General features: G+C 39.8%; 2 protein-coding genes and 1 long non-coding RNA gene across 3 annotated transcripts; 1 reads left to right on the top strand and 2 right to left on the bottom strand.

Moving 5' to 3' along the window:
- Positions 1-739: 739 nt before the first annotated feature.
- LOC116290946 (uncharacterized) lies at positions 740-3,230 on the top strand. Its single transcript, XM_031698070.2, has 2 exons — positions 740-1,711; positions 2,131-3,230. Exons 1-2 carry the CDS (start codon positions 740-742, stop codon positions 2,608-2,610), a joined length of 1,452 nt encoding a protein of 483 aa, XP_031553930.1. The 3' UTR covers positions 2,611-3,230.
- Positions 2,746-20,852, bottom strand: LOC116290940 (uncharacterized). Its single transcript, XM_089030759.1, has 25 exons — positions 20,658-20,852; positions 18,983-19,009; positions 18,595-18,726; positions 18,111-18,238; positions 17,516-17,761; positions 16,645-16,830; positions 15,890-16,053; positions 15,536-15,674; positions 13,555-13,733; positions 13,160-13,325; positions 12,571-12,696; positions 12,141-12,374; positions 11,411-11,631; positions 10,608-10,830; positions 10,310-10,468; positions 9,581-9,969; positions 9,170-9,364; positions 7,976-8,597; positions 7,395-7,606; positions 6,929-7,172; positions 5,867-6,776; positions 5,127-5,386; positions 4,497-4,627; positions 3,825-3,970; positions 2,746-3,545 (listed from the first exon to the last, which is right to left on the bottom strand). Exons 1-25 carry the CDS (start codon positions 20,695-20,697, stop codon positions 3,250-3,252), a joined length of 5,775 nt encoding a protein of 1,924 aa, XP_088886885.1. The 5' UTR covers positions 20,698-20,852; the 3' UTR covers positions 2,746-3,249.
- On the bottom strand, positions 14,318-15,529 carry LOC148911088 (uncharacterized). The gene is made up of 2 exons (XR_016119879.1): positions 15,143-15,529; positions 14,318-14,401 (listed from the first exon to the last, which is right to left on the bottom strand). It is a non-coding gene; the product is annotated as an uncharacterized LOC148911088 (long non-coding RNA).
- Positions 20,853-21,975: the final 1,123 nt, after the last annotated feature.

The following is a 21,975-nucleotide window of genomic DNA, read 5'->3' as shown; positions in this document are numbered from 1 at the left end:
GAAGGGCTTGGGATTCTTAGTAAATTTTCTTTTAAATGGTCGATCGTAGCACTTCACTGAAGTCAAGAAGGAACTAGATTTCATCAAATATGAAGGTTTGACCCCTCCGAAAGCTCAATTGATAACCCTCCCCTCTTTAATATCTCAAGTACCTTTGCTGTTATTTGTTTAGGAGCAGCGGCAAGGAAAGGTTTCATAGCTGCTAAGGAGAACTGTTTTGGACTCTGTCCATCATGGTGTACAGGCGGATGTAGATGCATATGCTACCCAACATGGCCACCGGGCAGTGGAGCCAAATGCAACTGGTCGTGTAGCTTTTAAACCAAATCCCTGACTTCCTGCGTGCCTGAACAACGTCATTTCTTTCAAGACCAACCAGAAGACTGTAGAACACTGTAGCTAGTACTAGAAAATCATTTTCGAGGTCAAATGTTTTGAATGGAATTCTACTCATTTTCTCTTAACAATAAATATCTGTAGAGCACAAATTTGTCCCAGTTTTTTATTTCTTTATTTTTCTAGGGGGGAGGGGAAGGGGTGGAAATTGTACCACAGGAATCCCACTAGTATAAAAACCATTTAATACCAGGAACGCCTGGCGATAAAGGCTGTCGCATTTAAAATTTCAAAGTCATACACAGAATGCTTGAAAATTCAACAGTTTATCTCGATCTTGAGTTTGAATATTTGATATTTGTTATTCTATTCTCTTAATGAAACTAAAGGAAGTTTTTATTGAATGAAGATGAACTATGAACTTGAAGAGACAGATTGCATAATACTACAAGACCTGCTGTACAAAGATAGCCATAACACATGTGCTAGACAAGACGGGAAAGCTGATATATTGTCAAAAGATAAGCTGGATTTATTCCTGCCCAAAGACTGCAACTGTGAAACTCCAGTGGTAGTGTTTATTCACGGTGGAGGATGGATGAGAGGCGACAGAAGGGCTTATCGTCATTATTTTTCTTGCTACGACACTAATCTTCTGGTAGCTTTGGCTTTAGCATACTACGATGCATACTGGAACGTCGGCAAGGCTTTTGCAAGGGCTGGAGTCGCTTGTGCTGTTGTTTCGTATCGATTGAGTCGACTAGAGTTTCCCTGGTTGATAATTGAACTCTGTTTTTCTCTTTTTATGTCATTATCAGTTTTTTTAACTCCTCTTTTCTGCTTTGCTGTACTGGCGTATTGTTCTTCACGGATCTTTGGATTTAATGTAACAACTTTAGACTTGGCTAGGACATCGTACATGCCTTTATTCACTGTTACTGTTATCTTAGTTCTCTCGTCATTCTTTATTTTATGGTTCATTATTTGCAATGCTGGCGAAGGGTATTTCATTACCCCATTAGAAAAGTTCTTGCCATTATTAATGTCACTCCTTGTAACATCAATATCCATGCTTATAATCGACATAAATGTTACATCGGTTGCAACCTGTTTTACCTTATGTCTGGGTCTCTGCCTTCTTCATTCGTTTGGGACATTCCAGCAGACATGGCGTCCAGTGGTTACCCACCCATCGCACATAACTGATGTTGCATGTAGCGTGAAATGGATCAAAGATTATGGCTCTACGACCCAGAAATTCAATCCAAATCAAATCTTTCTTTGTGGACATTCAGCTGGAGGGCATTTGGTTTCTCTATTAGCACTTGATCATAAATACCTAATGAAATTTGGATTATCTGTAACTGATATTAAGGTAAGCAGTTTCTTTTGATTTTAGTTTCATGTTGCTCAATATAGATTTCTATAGTTGATGGATAAAAAAAGTTTGTTGTCTTATGAATCTCATTTCAAAAGGAATATGCCATTGCTTTCCTTTCCATTTCTCTCTCCTTTTTTCTCTTTTCCTTTCCTCCACTTAGCTCCAATTTTCTCATTATACTTTCATAAATTAGAGTTTGGATGGGAGCCTTAACTAATTGCACTAATAGACCTATCCCGAATTTGCTTGACTGACCACGAAACAATGGTTTGAAATTGAGACTGGACTTGATTCTTTTATTCATCAAGTTCAACCTCAACTTGAAACCATTGTTTCGTGATCAGTCAAGCAAATTTGGGATAGGTCTATTGTTTGATTTCTGTTAATGAACATGATTATATCATATCTCCAAGGGTGTCATGTCATTGTCGGGTGTCTACAACCTACATATTCTTTCTGGTGGTCTCCTGGAGTACCTCTTCCTAAGACCTGCATTTGGACATAACCATGACAACTGGACAGCTGCATCTCCATATCATCAACTAATGCGACACAAAGAAATCACCAAAGAAACAAATTGTAAACCTTACTCAAGCTGCGGGTGTTATCATGGTGATGATATTTCAGAGTGTTTTTGTACTGTCAATACTATAAACCAAGAGAAAACTCCATTTCTCATCTTAAATGCAGAGAAAGATCCCCTTTTACAGCAAGACGCTGAAGAGTTTGTAAAACTTTTGAAAATAAAAGAATATTCATGTCAGCATCATGTAGTGAAAAAAACAAACCATCTTTCCTTAGTTCTGTCATTTGGAAGGATTCAAGAAGAATGGCAAGCAGTAGAAGAGCATTGCTTGAAGTTCATCAAAGACATTGGGTCCAGAATCAATTGATATCAAAGTATTCTTTCAAAAGCATCAGTTAAATTTTTCACGAGTAGAAAGTGATTATTTCATTACACAAACAAAAATAATGGTGTTGTGTTTTCATAGTAGGTGTATTATCAATTCAGAAATCACCCAACACAGTTATTATAGCAATATTTTTATTTAAAATCAAGAGTACATATTTTGCTTATAATCATGATTTTTGCATAAAGAAAGAAAAGAGAAAATAATTTCTTTGCTGAATAGAAAGTCAAATATTTAATGGTTTGTGATGGCTTAAAGTTCAGATGTTTGGTGATTGTCTTCAAGAAAATGTTTTTTAAAATCAATCTTATTTAAGTCTACACAATATTTAACTGAGCATATATTTCCATTGATTTTGTGAGTAATGTTCTAACTATGTAGGCATTATAATTTGCTTGCTAAAACTCAGGAATGTAAATATTTATGACAACACGTAATTAAAAGAAATTAAATTAAATTAAAGTTAAAAGGGTTGAGTTCAAGGTATTCTATATTTTGATTCATATTTTGTTGTTTTTTCCTCATAGTTTTGCTCATTCATCTTTTATTCATGCATTGTTTTCATATGTTGTATCTGTTTATTTAATGGTCAGGGTGTGATGTCTTGGTATTGACATGACACTAAGGAGAAGAAGCAGGACATGTACATTGACAGTCTACATGATCATCTGCTTGTGATTCCATATCTTTATCTTTTCCTTTAAAAGCCTTCAATATTTCATCAAATTTCTCATCAGTGATCTGCTGCTCTACCTTCTTTGCTTCATCTGTTCCATTATCAAGGCAATGGTAGGTACGTTTGGCAGATGATTGTCGTGTAGGCTGACAGTTTGGAGCGCAGCGTGTCACAGGCCTTCTGCTGACACACAATTTTCCACTTGGCCTTTGGATGTCAGGACGATAGACAAGTTTACACTCTAAAAATGAAAATGCAACCCTGTAAGTACTTTATATATTTTTTATTGTATTTGTTGATGATTCGTTGATTGCTATTGCTAGCAAAAATATTTTTTTCATTTGAAATAGAAACATAACTGAATATTTTGTGTATGTACAACCAAAATTGAAGGAATAAATTTTACTTTATCCCATTTATCCACAATCCAATTTCTTCCATTTGTTCTTTCATTCCAATTTCCCATTTCTGTATCACGTATCTCAGTATCCATCAATCAAAAAAGTGTTTCGTTTTGTACCTGAGTTGCACCCCTCTCCTGGAATAAGCCAAGAAGTGCCAAAAGTCTCGTTGTTTGCTTCTTTTTCAAAGTCTTGTGGAGCCATGAAATCATCATTTGACTGCCAGTTGAAGTTTCCACACATTCCACACATGTAACCAAAATACCTGTCAAAATATCAATAACAAACGTTAGTATCTGTGTCCAAAGTAGAAAAAATGGAGTAAAAGAAAATGAAATGGGATTAAATCAAGTGCATGTAATGTAAGAGCATGTAAGGTTTGAGTTGCAGGCGACTTCCCCAAAAATTGGAAACAGATTTAAAGGCAAAAATTGGTTAATTAGCCTGCGTAGCGGCCAAATTGGGGGGAATGAGAGGGCAAGGGGGAATGGGTAATTGACAACATTCCCTTTCTGCCAGTCATTCGTTCAATCAATATGTCCCAGTGAGGCAAAACACAGCAACTCATTAACTAGTAACATCTAGATCACCACATTTATGGTCTCCTAGGATTTTAAAGAGAATTTGTCTTTCTCATCATCAAGCACTATAGAATTCTAAGTGAGTAGGCTTATTATGAAGTAGGATTTTGCGGATAAATGCATTTTCAAGCATTTGCAAGTTAGCGACGAGAAAACACTTCCAGGCCATGGTATCCAGGCATTCATTACTCTGTTCAGGGATTTACTTACCAAGGTGTTACTTTGATCTTTAGATCACCACCACGAGCTTCCAGTATCACTCCTGCTTTGCACTTAATTACTAGTTGGCTGGACCTCTTGAACACTCTGCAAATCTTTGAAAAGTCTACTTCAGCGCCTTCCTACCGAAAACAATCGTTAAAAACAAAATGAAATGTGTGTATGTGTATATAATCTGATGGCTAAAAATCAATAGGTCAATTGGTGTCTATGAGTTTCACTGGGATGGGGACTTTCACGATGGAAGTTACTACACGACAAAATGTGTAAGAAGAACAGGAAGCAAAGTCAAGCAACAAAGAAACAATACTCGAGGGAATGCCTGCCGTATGCCTCAGTGTCTATGCATGAGTGCCAATCTCGCTGTGTTAATGACCTTTTATGATGGATGTCATAGCCACGACAACATGTTAAAAAAGAAAAGGAAACAATGTCCAGGAAAAAGGAACTCTAATGAAGATCACATGCCCCAATGCCAGGTAAAGTACACCGTACGGACGTTCGTACTTAAAAAACTTGTCATTGCTATTCGCCACCTCAAGTACAGCAGCGGCGCAGCTTAACGGGTTTTTGTTCTTGAACATTAACTATGTAACATTAACTTCAATGTATTTGACTTACACTAATTTGCACCAGCTTGCCATTATGCAACACAGTCATGTCAGGTTTGATGACAAATACATGACCTTTGTTCTTTTTGTCTTTGATTACCAGTGTGTAGATCTTTTGGTTAGTATTGTCCTTGTTCATAAACACAGTGAACAAATCTTTCTTGGAGCAGTCTTTAGCCAAGACGTGTGGGCAGCGTTTGCTTTGGTCGTAGGTGTATGTTCGTTTGTCAAAAGTAGTGATTTCATTGCTAAGAAGAACGTTGCATGTCTCTGAAATTCGAAAAATTACGAGAATATCCTTCACTGTTTTATAGACTTAAACTATAGAGGTATTAGAAAGAATATAACAAAGGGAGATAGAGGTTATAACTGCTTCCAAGATGGTTGCAATGGTCATGTTTCTATTTATAAACGAAATCGTGGGTCAGCATCCGCGGAGTCTTAAAACAATAGAGTATAGAGACCACACTGCATATACTCGGGATATTTTCCAATGTTAGTCTTTTATTGTCGCACAGATGATGTTGGATAATGATCAAGTCGCAATATTTTAGAATACAGCTAAAGTCGGGGCACGACTTTCTCACGGACTTTTGTTGGGTTTTGCAAAGAAAGGAGAACCCAGAGGAAAAAACCGGAATAATGGGAGAAACCAAACAAATTCTATTCAAATGTCATGCAAAGCCTAGGAATCGAATGCAAGAACTCAGAGGCAAGGGACGAGTGCCGCTATCTCTACCACATACATACCTGTAATTCCGTACAACATGACGTCCTTGGTTTTTTCAAACACCTTTGTTCCATTGAAGGGCAGTTGGTAAGTAACGGGTTGAGGCATAAGCGTCCCAGCTAGTTCCAAGGTGGTTGAATTTTTCAAGGATAGCTTGAAATTAAGGCTCGTGAAGCAAGGAATCTCTCCAATGCCTGGGAAGCCAGCAGATCCATTACCAAATCCCATTCCTGGGCCACCACCCATTCCTCCTAGTCCACCGCCCATTCCTCCTGGTCCACCGCCCATTCCTCCTAGTCCACCGCCCATTCCTCCTAGTCTACCACCCATTCCTCCTATTCCACCGCCCATTCCTCCTAGTCTACCACCCATTCCTCCTAGTCTACCACCCATTCCTCCTATTCCACCGCCCATTCCTCCTGGTCCACCGCCCATTCCTCCTGGTCCACCGCCCATTCCTCCTGGTCCACCGCCCATTCCTCCTGGTCCACCGCCCATTCCTCCTGGTCCACCGCCCTTTCCTCCTGGTCCACCGCCCATTCCTCCTCGGCCACCACCCATTCCTCCTAGTCTACCACCCATTCCTCCTATTCCACCGCCCATTCCTCCTAGTCTACCACCCATTCCTCCTAGTCTACCACCCATTCCTCCTATTCCACCGCCCATTCCTCCTGGTCCACCGCCCATTCCTCCTGGTCCACCGCCCATTCCTCCTGGTCCACCGCCCATTCCTCCTGGTCCACCGCCCATTCCTCCTGGTCCACCGCCCTTTCCTCCTGGTCCACCGCCCATTCCTCCTGGCCCACCGCCTATTCCTCCTGGCCCACCGCCCATGCCGCCGCCACCTCCACCACCAGGTCCACCACCTACGCTTCCTGGCCTTCCACCTGACGCTCCCATTCCTGCGTTAGAACCCATTTGCTTTTTCATCTTCAAGTAAAAAAATATAAAAAAATAGATAAAAAATAGAAAAAAAGAATTTTGTGCCATCCACTGAAGACATCTTATCCTTGAACCTCTAAAGACATTGACTGGGATCACCGTGGGGAAAGTGCAATCTCTACGACATTTGTTTTGCCTACCTTTTCCATTTGTTCACGCATTTTACGCATTTGTTCAAGCATTTTTTTCTGCATTTCTTCGAAGTATTTTCGTGGACACGTCATTCGTTCAATCATGACGGGAAGGTGGTCCCATTCGAAAGAAATGTTCAAGTTTGGATTCCCATTTTCGTAGTTTAGAACAGAGCTCACGTTGATGTTGTGCTTTTGACATGTCTTACCCCATCTGATTCCTAAGTCCCATCGCATGCCCGGGACATCGGCCCTAAGTAAAGAAATACCATAACTATTGATAACTGTAGATAGTTATTGAATTTTCCTAAATGAATCTAATGAGATCCGTTTAACCAAACATCGCATAGCAAGACGGATTTGGCTGGACACGATCACAGCATTGCACGTTCACGTTCACGTAAATTGCACGTTCACTGTATGGCACGGATAAACCTTTTAGTATCAACTGAAATATTGTCAAATATTTACTTACGCACTCTTAACGCAAGCCATGTAGGTAATTTCTCCTTGTTTCTTTTCGTAGGCTTTGGCAGAAAATCCGCCGAAGTTATTAGCAAGCCCGTCGGACAAAGGATCCCATACCTGTGGCTGGTTCTGAGGTGGCTTTGTTGTGTTCAACTCCATGTGATATTCAGCAATCTTCGTGTCATTTTCTCCGTTAACATGAAACTCCAACAGGTATTTCTAAGGTAGAATAGGATTTACGTAGGTATGAAAAATCGTTAATACGACAGGGACCCGGTTAGGGTTAATTGCTTTCCCCTTTTGAGGATCAACTTCTTTGTTCAAGTAACTTCCAAATCAATGGAATGCTCAATGGAATAAAACAAGGTTTGAAATAAGAACAAACTGGACCAGATACCATTGTAATTCATCGACTAAAACTGAAATATCTAATTCATCTTGATGTACATAACGTGATTGTATTATCATAAAACAGTAATGATAAAAAGGTAAATTATACACCGTGAAAAGATGAAAAAACTTACTGACGTTTCGGACGCTAGTCCTTCGTCGGAGTAAAAGATTTATATTATCATAACATAAACTTACGAATTCTTCATCGTTTTCTTGGGTGATGTTCTGGTATTTTATCTGTATTTCATCAATTTTCCTGCTATTAGGTTCATACCACATTTGCGTACCCGTCTCATTATCTGTCTTAAAGCAAACCTTCATAGAATCATTCCAAGCCTCTATGCATCGTGATGGCGGAGTATATGTTTGTTGTCCACTAGAAGCCGCAACTGTTTCAACATTAGGGCCCAAACTTGGAGGAGTACCACCAGACCTTAGGCCACCACCTGCATTAAGGCCCCAACCTGGAGGAGGACCACCAGAAGATTGATGGCCGGCGCCCCCTGCAGCTCCCCAACCAGGAGGAGGACCACCAGAAGACTGATGGCCGGAACCCCCTGCAGCTCCCCAACCTGGAGGAGGACCACCAGAACTTTGTCCAGCACCTGCATTAGGGCCCCAACCTGGAGGAGGACCACCAGAACCTTGTCCTGCACCACCCTGAGCTTGCCCGAGACCAGGAATTTGAAGACCACCAGAGTTTCCACCTGTACGTACGCCAAAACCAGGTAAAACTGACACTTGAGGTGTTTGCCATTTAACTTTGTCGTACTTCTTGAATTCACCTCCCAGCTTGACAAAGCGGTAGAATGCAGAGCTTTGAAGAGACGAAAGCATGGTTGACAGAAACCCAAAATGAATATTCTTAAAATTTGAATTTCCCACTCTACGTTTGAGTATTTCTTAAAGCAACGACAAAAAAACAAAAAAAAGAAAAAAGAAAAAAAAGAAAAAAGAAACAAAGTTTTGGCAAACAAGACAACAACTTGAAACTAAAAATAAGTTTGTCTGTGACTTCTAATACTCTAAAACATTGGACTTTTCGGTTTTGAACTCAAACCTTCATCTGCATTAAAAAACTGAAATAATGGTGTACAGATTTGTTTTGTAAGAAAATTTGGAACAAGGCTCGAAGCACAGAAGAGACCGACAATCATGGATTAATCATACGTGCACAATAGTGCCCACCCGTTTTTCAGATGATAACATTGTTGGGTGCAGGAAAGGACCTAAGTGGATGAGGCTTTCCGTCGCGATCCTCACTTCTTCATAATTTAACCTTGGTACGCCTTATCCTCTTGATGTGCAACGCGACAAAATTGTGTGACACTATGTGTCGATCGGGTGACAACTATGTAAGTATTTGTTCTTGTAATTTTGCAAGTTTACCTTGAATCGTAGAAGTTATACTTCTTCTTGCTCATGATTGAACCGATAGTGTACTTTCGGCTTGGCGGTTGCCCATTCAGTGTGAGCTTCTCGATGGGTACAGGACAACGGTGAGACATGTTTTGATGCACAACGTAGCCAAGCTTAAGGTCACGGTAGAATATGTATGTCTTTGTCATAGAGTACGTGGATAAGCTGAAAATGATAAACTAAATTAGATATATATGAATGATTAAATTATTTTGCGCTATAAATCCCTGCCTGCCTGCCTGCCTGCCTGCCTGCCTGCCTGCCTGCCTGCCTGCCTGCCTGTCAAGCCGAAACGTACTTCTGCCACACAAGATTGCTGCTGCGAAAGCCTTCAATACCAGCCGTTGCATGACAAAAAAAAAAACATCTTTCAATTCTTACCTGTAGCATTCCCGGCAATTTGCCGAGATGTCAGTTGGCTTATTACTCAAGGACAGAAGATTCAGCATGGGTGTGGTCTTGGCATCAACATACAGACCGTACGAAAAGATGCCTGCAGTGTTGGTTTTGATTTTCAGCGGTATTCCAATGGACGTAGGGATCTTCCTCATGGCATCAAAGAGAATGTCGTTCGCGCTAATATTAAACCTGAATCCTGCTTTCAGGGAGTTCGACCACCAGTCTTTGTCAACCCTGATCGTGCCGTCTTTTATCAGGTTTTGGATGAATGTGTGAGAGTCGTTCAGAACCAAGTAAGCAATTTCTGAGCCGAACATTTTTGATGACAGTGATGTCTTGAATGGTAGTTCGCTTGTCGTGCTTGGATCGAGCTGAATTGAAGTAGAAGAAAATATTTTTGCTAACTGTCAATATATTGGGTCAGGTCGTGGGAAGCGAACTTTATTCCATTCTCACATAATCAAGCCGGGATAAACAACACCTAAAGTCACTCATTGGTAATTTAATTTGCAATTGTTCCCAAATGACCTGCATGGCCGCCATGTTGGTTTATATATTGCACCAAAGAAACTCTTAACTATGGAAAATCTTTAGTGAAGATCAACCAACATGACGGCTAAAGAAACAAGCAAATTTAGCTTCATCCTTAAGCTTGTTGTCGTTTCGTAGTCCTAAAAACGCCATTTTGAACAATTCATACTAATCTATTACCATTTCTTTCATTCTCTTGTAAACTTCAGGGAATCCGTCGTCATCTGCGCTTCTCTTTCCTCGAATGAAGTCCCATAGTGACGTCTTCTCTTCCATCATCCCGTATGGTCCAAAGAGGTTTCTGAGAAGAGGTACAATCTCGCGTTGCCGAGCTTTATGCTGTTATTACAAAGAAATTCAAAGAGTAAGATTTAAGGCTTCTTTACATACATTGTGAATGTTTGCCTCTATGAAACTCATGGCACTCAAATATCTGTTGTAGCCAATATGTTGATGAAATGTTTGATAAGCTTATTACCTCAACGTGCTCCATGTAGTGACCCAATAGTGTCATGTAGTGTTTCAACTTGACATATCTGGGGAGTCCGCTGAGCGTAGTGTGCACAGATTCAACATTGATCGCCTGGGTGAATATGTTTGGTATACCTCCCATCGCAAACGACTTGGAGAATGAGTAACGAGTCTCGAAATCTGGTCGAGGGAGGTTCGCAGTTCTTGCTAGCAAATCAATGGATGCTTTCCTGAAATAATAACATCATCGTTTTCATTACTAGCGTTATCATGACCACGAAGACTACCATCTTCGCCATCATCACCATCATCGTGACCTTCTTTGATCATCTTCATCATCATCACCATCATTGTCATCATTATCACCAGCATCTTCATCCATCATCATCCATCATCAACACCACCACCTCCACTACCAACACCATCATCACCACCATCACCATCATCACTATCATCATAACCATCATCACTGATCATCGCCACCATCGCCATCATCACCCTCATCATCCATCATCATCACCATCACCACCATCATCACTGATCATCGCCCATCATCATCACCACCATCACCACTGATCATCGCCACCATCGCCATCATCACCCTCATCATCCATCATCATCACCATCATCATCACCATCATCACTGATCATCGCCCATCATCATCACCACCATCACCACTGATCTTCGCCACCATCGCCATCATCACCCTCATCAACCATCATCATCACCATCATCACATGCCATGCCATGACATTATGGATATGGTATAATGAATGAAGTAAACACATCTTGCATTTCTTTTCACTAACCTGCTCTTTTTTGCCGGGCAGTTCAATTTGCTCTGAGTAACGAGGTACGTATAGACGAACTGTTTCATTAATGGGTTGATCTCTGTTCTCATCGTGTTGGCTAATGGCATGAGAATGTCAGTCCTAGTTGGTCCAGTTCTAATCAGTTCTTGGAAAGCCACAATACGAACCTCTGGACAAAACGACCTGTTTACAAAAATGTCACGCAGCCCCTGTTGCAACTGGGTGAGAAAGAGATAGACAATAAGAAGGTTGCGTCCTAGGACATAGTGGAACATGAATAGAAAGACTAATTTGTTTCACCAATGTGTATCCACTTTCGATCCAAAAACGTGGAAAATTATCGACCCGAAAGATTCCCATCCAAAAGCTATGAAATTTGGACATCCCGAACAATTTTTCCATGGAAAAAAAGAGGAAATTTTGATATATCGAAGGCATACTTATTCCCAAAACATGAAGAATTCCACCCAAAAACTTTTTCCATGTTAATGCAATTCTCAATATTCTGTGAACTCGAGCATTTCAAAGGTTTGTTGTGAATTTGGTTTTTACTGTCGTCAGTCAAAAATATAAAAGGTACCGACTGATAATTGAGGGGGGGGGGGGGGATTAGAGCGTGCAGCTTACAAACTACCGAGTTTGTGTAATATAGAAATATGCGCAGTAAAACGTCAAAAGGTCTATCGCACTCGACTATAGGTTTAGATATATTATACAGAATTCAAACCTTGCGTTGATCAGCAACATCAAGTACCATGCGTCGTGTGGCTTCCATCGCAGCAATGCTAATGGCATTATGACCATCCCATGTGGTTATAATCTTCATCAGTTGAGGTAACAGCCTTTTCTGTCCTGAGTTACCAATGGTTTTCAGAGCCACCACGAGCTTTTCGTTGTCTTTGATGACTTCCATGTGATGCTTTTGGGAGTGCAAGTTTGTGTCGTATTCTTTTTTCATAGCCTGTAAGGAGACAGGACAGGAAAGCTGTTCAGTCAGGATTTTATTGACGATTCTCGTCAGTTGCTAATGAACTACTTCTACGGTGACCCATAATGCCTGATTGTGATTCAAAATTACCGCCGTATCGACGAAGTAGTCCATTATAATAAATCATTTGCTCCTTCAATATCATAAGCTAGAACTTTTCTTTTCCTACCTCAATAAACATATCAGGACACGTCTGCTTTTCCTTGCAGTATGAGTGAACCAGTGAACCAAACGCGAGCCAGCAGCTCGAATGGACAGTGGCATCACTAACCACAACAGACGTCTGGCACAATTTCTACAGAGTACAAGATATCTTGTTAATGCAATACAAAAGTCAAACAGCGTAGCATTGGATGCTTGGTTTTATTTTCCCGCCGAAACGAAAATTAGCCGTAAACGGAAGTGACGTCATCGAAGCTATGTAACCGAGAGGGACTTGGAACTAGTTTATTACTTTCGAGAAAAGAGGCGTTATTTAAAGATAAGAGGCATTCAACATCTAAAAGGAAGGACATAACTATCTTAATAGGCTGCTATCAATAGACGTCATTTCCGGTAATGACTTCCTTTTTAATGGCTTGTAGAATCTTGGAGGTTGTTTTGATTTCTTGTTTCCTTGTTTCATGTAGAAATAATCAAATACAATAGTTTGAGGTCTTGTTTGGACATATTTTTTTTTGACTTGAGAAACCAATGAATGACATAGTGATTGCGTGACGATGGTGTTTTGAATATGTGATTGCGTGACTAATACATACCATTATATTTCCACACAATCCCTTGGTAGGTCTGTTTACCATACCGAGTCGTGTCAGTAGTTTTACGGCAGACATTCCAGATATCGATTTACTTTCTATCTTATCCTTGATTTCTTCCCCGGCAGCATCGCTTCCAACAAAAGGTAACGCGCTTTCAAGCCATATTCTGTTGAAAAAGGGAATTAAAGCTTATTAATTAAGAAAAAATGTGCCGTGCTGTGAACGTTACCGTGCCGTGTCCGAGATTTCTGATTGGATGAACAATGATGTCACGTATTATGACTGATAGACTGCATTCCGACGTGCTGCAACCCTATACCACGATAACGGTAGTAGCTCTGTACCATTGTTTAATTTGAACCCTCGATTCATTAGAGTCATGCATACTTTTTTACCTGTATTTATCTTGATTGTAGTATTGTTGGTATATATCTCTGAACGTCGCTTCATCCACATTCCATTTCAGTTGACCTATGAGTTTGGAGTAGAGACTGGGCGCCTCAGCACTGATTAGGTCCCAGACCTTTGTTTCTTCACTCACTAGTTGAGTAAGTCGATCAAGAGTTGCCTTCACCTAGAAGTGATTTTATCAGTCAGCATCTTTAGAGGTTTGTTCACGTTAAAAGTCAACACAGTTTTAGTTCAAAGGAAAACTGGTGATGAGATCTGCTTGCATAGGATTATGGGAACTTAATAGGAGAGGCCAGGTGGCAGAGCTTTTCGTACCCGTCCACAAAGTTAGGCCCACAATCAGCTATGCGCCATAATATCGTTACCAGTCTTCCAGGTGAAGATCTCTGTTACTATTGGATTGTGGGATCTCAATAAAGGAGGCGAGGTGGCAGAGCTTATTGATTTCATCGTCCCCCTATTCTGGACCACTTTCCTATGCACAATATTATGGTTACCAGTCAATATCACCACTCTCCGTACAGTGCTCTTCCGTAAGGTTCCCTCCACCACTACATTAGACGAGATGGGCCTGGCTTTGGTAAATGTGGCATGCGCTTTTCAGCTCAAGGCTGTTGTGAGTATACAAATTCTCAAAGACAGAGGATGTATTCAAATGATTTGAAAGAACTATAATATTCGTTCTGACTCGGGAATTATTTTTGTGTAACCGGCGGCAAGGCGCTCAGCTATGAATCAGATTGCAAGTGGTTTTGACAAAAGAATTTATTGAAAAATTCACACAACTTTACAATACATGAAAAAAAACGGGAACGAGATTACAGGATATCTCTAATGAAAACAAGAAAAATATTTACAATGAGATAAAATAAATTTGTAGCTTATCTAAATAGCTAAAAAGTTATGAATAGAATACAGTCTTGCTAGATATAACTAGAAACGGAAATACGTAAATTACGTCACAGGTAATTTGAATATTGCATACTGATTAGCAGTGTTTACAATACGCGAGTGAAAATTACTAGGTCGCAAAGTTTAATGTACAAGTCGGTAAACCGTGTAAAATGAACTAAACCAATGGAAAAAGCAATAGGAAAAATTGACTAGAGGTTAACTATGGCTTTAGGTAAGTATTTTAACCTTTGTTTATGACAAACTAAGAATTACACGGTTTACTGAACACGCGGTCGCGACAATGACCTTGAGTGTAGAGTTTAAGTAGCGAACAAATTAAAGGTTGGAAAGAAAAGGTCTTTTATCCCGCAGTTAAGGCTATTTATCGTAGTAAAAAGGTTAAACAAGCGAGTAAGGCGGTAGCGATCCTATAGTAAACGTCTTAAAGAGTTTAAAAAACAAGATACACTCAGCGTGATTACTAAATTACTACTGCGTGAATAACTTTGTACTAAATTACGCGCTAATGCGACTAGAATTACTACAACATGAAACGAATGCTTAACAAATATGTAGAAAATCTAAACTATAAAATATAACGACTAGTTAACGATATTAACATAGATTTGTCCTAAATCTATCCTAGGTATAAGTGTAAAAGGCTTCAAAGATTCATACCTTTACATCGTAGAGAATTCCTTGTCTTGATATGTGCAACGTCTTCAAGAACTTTTACTACACTGATTTAAGCTTAGTTTGGGCCTATTTTTATGGAAAAACCTGCATTCTTAAGACCTTACACATCCTATGCAATGTTGCACGCCCTAGGCGCAAACAGGATGTCCCAAACACGAACTTACGTAAACAAGCGCCAAACCTAGGCATGACTCACTGTAATGTAATTACGTACGGAAATTATTTCTTGCTTACGCATTTTCCACGCAAACAGTTAACTAAAGAATTACATTCCTATGTGTACACGAGGCATTCCTAATTAAAAATATAGATTTATGTCTAAATAATTACTGTCCAAAATAGTGTCTTTTGACTCTGTCACATTTGCATTCTTACCTGGTTTAGTATTTCCTTAGAAGTTTTATCGTCCTTTTGATAAAGACCGTCAAAACTGAAGAGGATTGAGCTTTTGGAGTTCCATATTTTAGGAGTCTGATGCAATTCTACCATCATCTTCTCTAGTTCGAGTCGTTTTCTGCAGATGCAAAACCATGATCTTAGTAAATAATATTATGCATTACCTCTGGAAAATAGAGCAATGAGCTGCGGAAGTAACTTTGGGGAATGTCAAATAACATCTTGGGGTGTATGGAAAGTCATAGCCGCCATGTTGGTTGACTATGCAAATCATTCCTCATTAAGCTGCTCTTGTTAAATCAACCAAGATGGCGGCTGTTTCATTGTTATTACCTGACCGTAATCATGACAAAAGGCGAATCTCCTGGCTTCCTTCTGAAATTGAATTCCTGTCTTTCATGTGACTCGCAGGAATTGATGACAGCCTGTTTGGACATCTTGTCTTGTCGGATGTAAAAGGTACATGACGTCATCATACGAGCCTTGGGAATGTTGTACTAAGGTGAGAAAAATCATCAAAATGAGCCGTACAAATTGTAACGGTTTTACGCGCAAATGTTGCATCCAAGTTGAAGGAGACAAGAAATGTTGTTCTGTTACTTTGGTTTAAAATGGCTGCCGTTGAATCTATTTTCCTTTATCAGGCTGAACTTTGCTTTTTTCCAAGGATTTTTCCACAGCAAATACATTGAAATTTATTTATTTATGCTCGCTTTAGCAATTTTACGAACTGTAAGGTTCACACGCTTTTTCTCCACCAATTCTCGTGGGCTATAAAATCGATAAATACAGATGTCATGTGATACAAATCCAGCTTGCTCAGAAAAGTGTCAAAAAATCGTCATCGCTATTTGCACTAGTACAGCAGTGGCGCAGGTCAAAGGTTCGAACTGAAGGCATGTGAAGGTACCTATGGCCTCCGCTATACAGTCCATGTACGACCCTGCAGCACAGGTCTAACCAGTTTGAATTAGAATTCTCCTAAAAATGTGCATTCTAAAACTCTTTTTTCTGGCTTCTTATTCACCCCGCCATACATATGTCTAGGATTTGTAAAACTGTGCGTTCGGTTGATTAGAATTCCTTACCCCGGGTTCTTCATTGCATTTGATTGATTCCATATTTTGATACAGGTCACGTGGTCTGTTCTCGCAGTCCGTATAGTCGTTGATCCTCGTCACATTGATCTTGTACATCTTCTGGAAGTTACCCAAGGGAGGGACTACTTCTCGTTCTGTTCGGTACCTCACGCGACATTTACCGGTGACATCAGTCTGAAAGATTATTGAAAAAGAGATCAGGAAATGAATTGAAGACTTGGACATACCACCGATTAAAGAAAAAAAAGGACAAGAAAGAAGAGAAACAATCCAGTGGTCAGCAATGGGTGAGTAAAAGGAAAAGGCGTGGATTGATAAGGTAGGAGTGGTGGAGTAGGGGTGGATGAAATAGGGTAAGACAGGGTGGGGGGGTTATTATAAGGACGAGCTAGACGGTACGTATGAAGTAATGGGTACGATTGGCGGGATGGGGGTTTAGAGGGTCGGTATATAGTAGGAGGTTGGGGATACAATTGCGAAGAAATGTAAGCTTGCTTTTGACCCAACATTTGACCCAACTAATTTAACCCAACATTTGACCCAACATTTGGCCCAACATTTGACCCAACATTTGACCCAACATTTGACCCAACACTTGGCCCAACATTTGGCCCAACATTTGACCCAACATTTGACCCAACACTTAGCCCAACATTTGACCCCATTATTTGACCCAACATTTGACCCAACAGTTGAACCAACATTTGACCCAACATTTGACCCAACATTAGACCCAACATTAGACCCAACATTTGTCCCAACCTTTGACTCAACATTTTTTGTGGCAAATGTTCGGACCGTTTGTCAAGGCCTTATAAAGCTTTCATGAATCCAAGCCGCTATTCAAAAGCAGTCTTACCTCGACGTTTTCGTAGTTATGCGTCATAGACTCCTTTTTAGTCTCCAGCTTGATTTGAAACAACGAGACAATACCTTTCTTCATGTTGAGAATATCTTGCGGTTGGTCTGAGTCGTAGTAGATATTTCCAATCTCTCCATTATCTTTGAAGTTAAACTTCATTTCTTTTTTCCAGAATGCTATTTCCTCATCGGATAATAAGTTGGTATAGTCATTTTTCGACTGAGTTAGAACGGGATCTTCAAACTGCGATGTAAAATAATTTTTAAAGGAAAACGTTAAACCCAGGAAAATATATCGTGTAGCGTTATTTGCGGAAAGCACTAAGTGGGCGTGACGATGCCTGAGATCGAATCCTTACTTATCACCAACGGAACTTAGAAGATTCACAAACTTGATATCCTTTGTTAGACAGACTGCTTACTGAACATTGGGTACGCGGTTTAGTACAAAAATTATGTTTTGTATTAGATCGCGCACCTCAGATCTCGGACCGACAACGTTGTTTGAAATAGGTGTATATATCAATGATGTTTTCCTGTGTTGCGTCTGACGACATTCACTACTTATGTTAGCACATGTTCAGTATTCTAACCTTTATGATGAAATCGTTGACGATTTTTATCAACTTGATCGTTGTTTTGATTTTCAAATTAAGGTCCTTGTGAGGAAAGGATAGATGACCACTGTATTTGTACACATAAACGTAGTTAGGGGCATATCCTGTACATAAAAACAAACACACAAAAAAAAAAGATTAAAGGCGAGATTATTACACGGAACAAGGTTCTTTGCAACTTGTGTCTCAACTTCGTTGAGTGTTTACACGGAAGACGCAACCGTTGCCAAAAGTAGAAGCGAATTTTACTTTTGGCAACGATTGCTGCAACTTGTCTCGCGACACATTTTTTTCAAATTGCACTGTAGATTACAAGCTGCAATGCTCCACTCAACTTGTGTTGCAACGCCGTTAAGTTGGAGAAAAATGAGAGATATGTTGGTGTAGTTTGGTTATGTTTGGGTGGGGGGGGGGGGGGGGGGTATTTAAGGGATTGTCATAAACTAAAGCTATACTTTACCACATGGATACTCGTCCGAGCCACCAGAACAATCAAGGGTGCCGTCGCACTCCCAACCTTTCGGTATGCATCGGTTTCCCTGACGGACACTGCATCGAACTTGATCTATATTGTCTTTTCTGCACATATAATCTATACATATATCATTTAAAGAAAATATCAGCAAATTGAAAATCCTAGTGGTTGCCATGACGGCATCTAACGTCAAATCAGTTTCAAATTCAAGTAATGTCACACGGCATAGTTTGTCACGTGACGTCTAAAGTTTCTCTTGGTGAGGTAAAGTTTCTCTTGAGAGGACGGACGTAGAAAGGCTCTCTCAAGATTTGGAGCCTCCTTGAAGATATTTTTCTAGATTAATTAATATTTCAATTTGCAACATACTTACCCGCCGCAAGTGTGGATGTTAACAGGGCTATGAGTAAGGAAAAAAAAGGTTAGAAACTGATCGAATCATGTGATTTGGACCGCTGCCACACAGGGAGCCCAATAAGAGCTGAACTTGCCTTGTCATTCATTTCTTGAGGTTAACACAAGACAGGGAGCCCAATAAGGACTGAACTTGCCTTGTCATTTATCATTTGAGGTTAACACAAGACAGGGAGCCCAATAAGGACTGAACTTGCCTTGTCATTTATCATTTGAGGTTAACACAAGACAGGGAGCCCAATTCCGAATAAATGTGACTCGGTAAAATCACAGGGAGTCCATGTCTCGTTTAATGTCATTTATCGCATATGATGTCAAAAGTATGACACTGACAATCCTAAGCACCAGTTAGGGAATCCAATTCCACTGGACGTGATTCAAAGCACAGGGATCAAAAATAAACATCCAACAAGCCAGACTCATTTGAATGAATCCAATTCGAATACCATTCCAATTCCGAATGAATCTAGGTTATTGCATGTTATTTGTCACTAAAGCTTAACGCCAAAAATGCAGCAATTAAAAGAATGAGTGAGAACAACACAGGGATCCCCATTTCGAATAAACTTGGCTTGTTACCCATCAATTAACAACAGCCTACGTAAGACGCTAATCATCGCACGAATTTGATACTAAAAGAATTTGCTCTTTTGTGCTTGAACTGAAATCAAAGCCTATAAACATTTGCCGCTGAAATTAACTCGCTTTTTTTTTTTTTTCTTTTTTTTCAATATTTAGTGTTGATTTCCATTTTGAATTTTATATTTAAAAATTCGTCCTTTTATCACGACTTCCGGTCGTGGTTAAATTCTACTAATAAGAAGACTTATAAGAGAGAACCTTATTCAAAAGGCTGCAAAGAAACATTATCTATCAATGCAGAAGTCAAAAAATTATTTTGTTCGAGCACGTCCATGAGTTCACCAAGGTTAATGACTTCGAATCCCCACTTGACATACGATAGGTGTTTTGTGTTCAATCCAGGTATACTTGCCAAAAGAGAAATCCTTAGATTCTATATCTTTGTTCGCTTCGGGTAATTATAATGATAATAATAATAATAACTTTATTTAAGTGTCAAGTTAAGAAAAATAGTCGATTGAAAAGTCTACTAATTGGGGACACTATTTACAACTTAAAGATAATGAATAAATAAAGTGGTAGCCTTTTTTCATGCAGACCAAGAATTTCGGAAATCAATATATTAGACCTGGGCTTTTCTTTATTGATGGGTTGCAAGCATTCCTAAGAGAGTTAAGACAACAACATGGCGGCCATTGTGGTACCGTTAACAATGGATGCTAATGAGAAATCTTTTGTTAAATGGTACCAACATGGCCGCGATAACGTACCGTGCAAACGAAGAATTAAAAAAAAAAAAATGAAAGCCCTAGATTTTAAATACGCCGAGGAAATGTAAAGATCAAAATGTCGAAATTTTTTTCGGGATCCTTTGCATGTTCGCGCGTATTGCCTGGCAATACCTTAGACTTAGGATTTCTAGAGAGAAAATAAAGGAATACAATGATCTAGATTTTTAATAGGAGATGGAAAGATTCAATTTGTTGGGCGATGCAAACGCCTAGAACGAAGAAGAGTACAGCTCTTGTAAACAAGACACCTCAAAATCATACCTGTAAGCAACACTACTGCTAGCAAATGAGACGTCGACATCTCTGCTTCCAAACCTGCTAGGAGAGCGCTACTGTTTGTAAATATACAAAGCTCCTTGGCGAATGACGCAGCTTCTCCAGCAGATAACGCAGCTCTACAAGAAAGCACTTTAGGACAAAACTGCTTGTGATGAATTTGACGACTGCTGCGTTTTATATTTGCTGTAGCATCTCAGTAACATGAGAATGATGATAAGTACTGTTGACATGCCTCATTGTTCAATGTAAAACAATGCTCGTAACGTTACGGGGGAGTATGTCATGCTATAGACGTACAAGACAAGATGTTCGATTTTTTTTTCCTACTTTGCAACATTCCATCGAATGTTTTGAAAGGTTAACCAGTTTTAGCAGACGTGTTGATATAGAGAGAATTGCACACAAACAAATACGGTCTCTGCGGTCGAGTGAAAAGCTAGGTTTATAACTGCCAATGACAATGGTGAAAACTGGACATACAGAAAAGCAGTATCTAATGAGACTTGAGCCATTCAAAAATGACACAGAAAAGATCTTGATCTTATGCAGAAAAGGACTGTTATCGAAGATGTTATCCTTTTCTTTTGCCGTTTTTTTCTGTTCTTGCTTATTTTTCTTTTTTCCTTTCCTCCTTCCTTTTCTCTTACCTTTTTCCTTCCTTCCTTCCTTCCTTCCTTCCTTCCTTCCTTCCTTCCTTCCTTCCTTCCTTCCTTCTTTCTTTTCTTTCTCTTTATCTCTTTCCTACTTTATCTTCTCTATTATTTCTTGCAGTCCAAGTAACCGCTTCCCCCGGCTACCAGCAAGGAGTACCTACCACATCACACTCACGTGAACCAACAAAAGTATCGATAACTCAGGGTAATTGATCTTTCGTGTTAACTCTTTTCCGCTACATGATAATCTAATGCCGAGTCGACATTTTCATTTCACGAACATGCAGAGCATAATGCGTAGGAGGAGAGAAAGACGATCCTGCAGTACTGATATATATTGCATGGCAACTGTGTCTTGTATCAGATCTACCCTGTAAACGAGTACCGTGTAGCATTCGTCCATCCAAAGGGTTAAGTTGTGTTCGGATGCGCGTGTCGAGGTGTCGAGACATTCGATGGAAGGATGGCTGCATTTAAATGATATAGTAAACTAATACGTCTAAGACTAAAAGTGATGGGATACGATAGTGGTTACTGTATTAGCAAGAAGTGGAGAAGCTAAAGCCGCGCGCGCTCCATAGCTTCTTCCTTTCTACTGACAGGTATGCCCCGTCCTGTCCCACCCAGGGATAGCAGCCAGGATACCT

This window comes from Actinia tenebrosa, unplaced genomic scaffold, assembly GCF_029948245.1.
Source record: "Actinia tenebrosa isolate PJP-AT-01 unplaced genomic scaffold, QUT_ActTen_1.0 PGA_scaffold15__27_contigs__length_11533743, whole genome shotgun sequence".
NCBI lineage: Eukaryota > Metazoa > Cnidaria > Anthozoa > Actiniaria > Actiniidae > Actinia > Actinia tenebrosa.
This window is presented reverse-complemented; position numbering and strand designations above follow the sequence as displayed.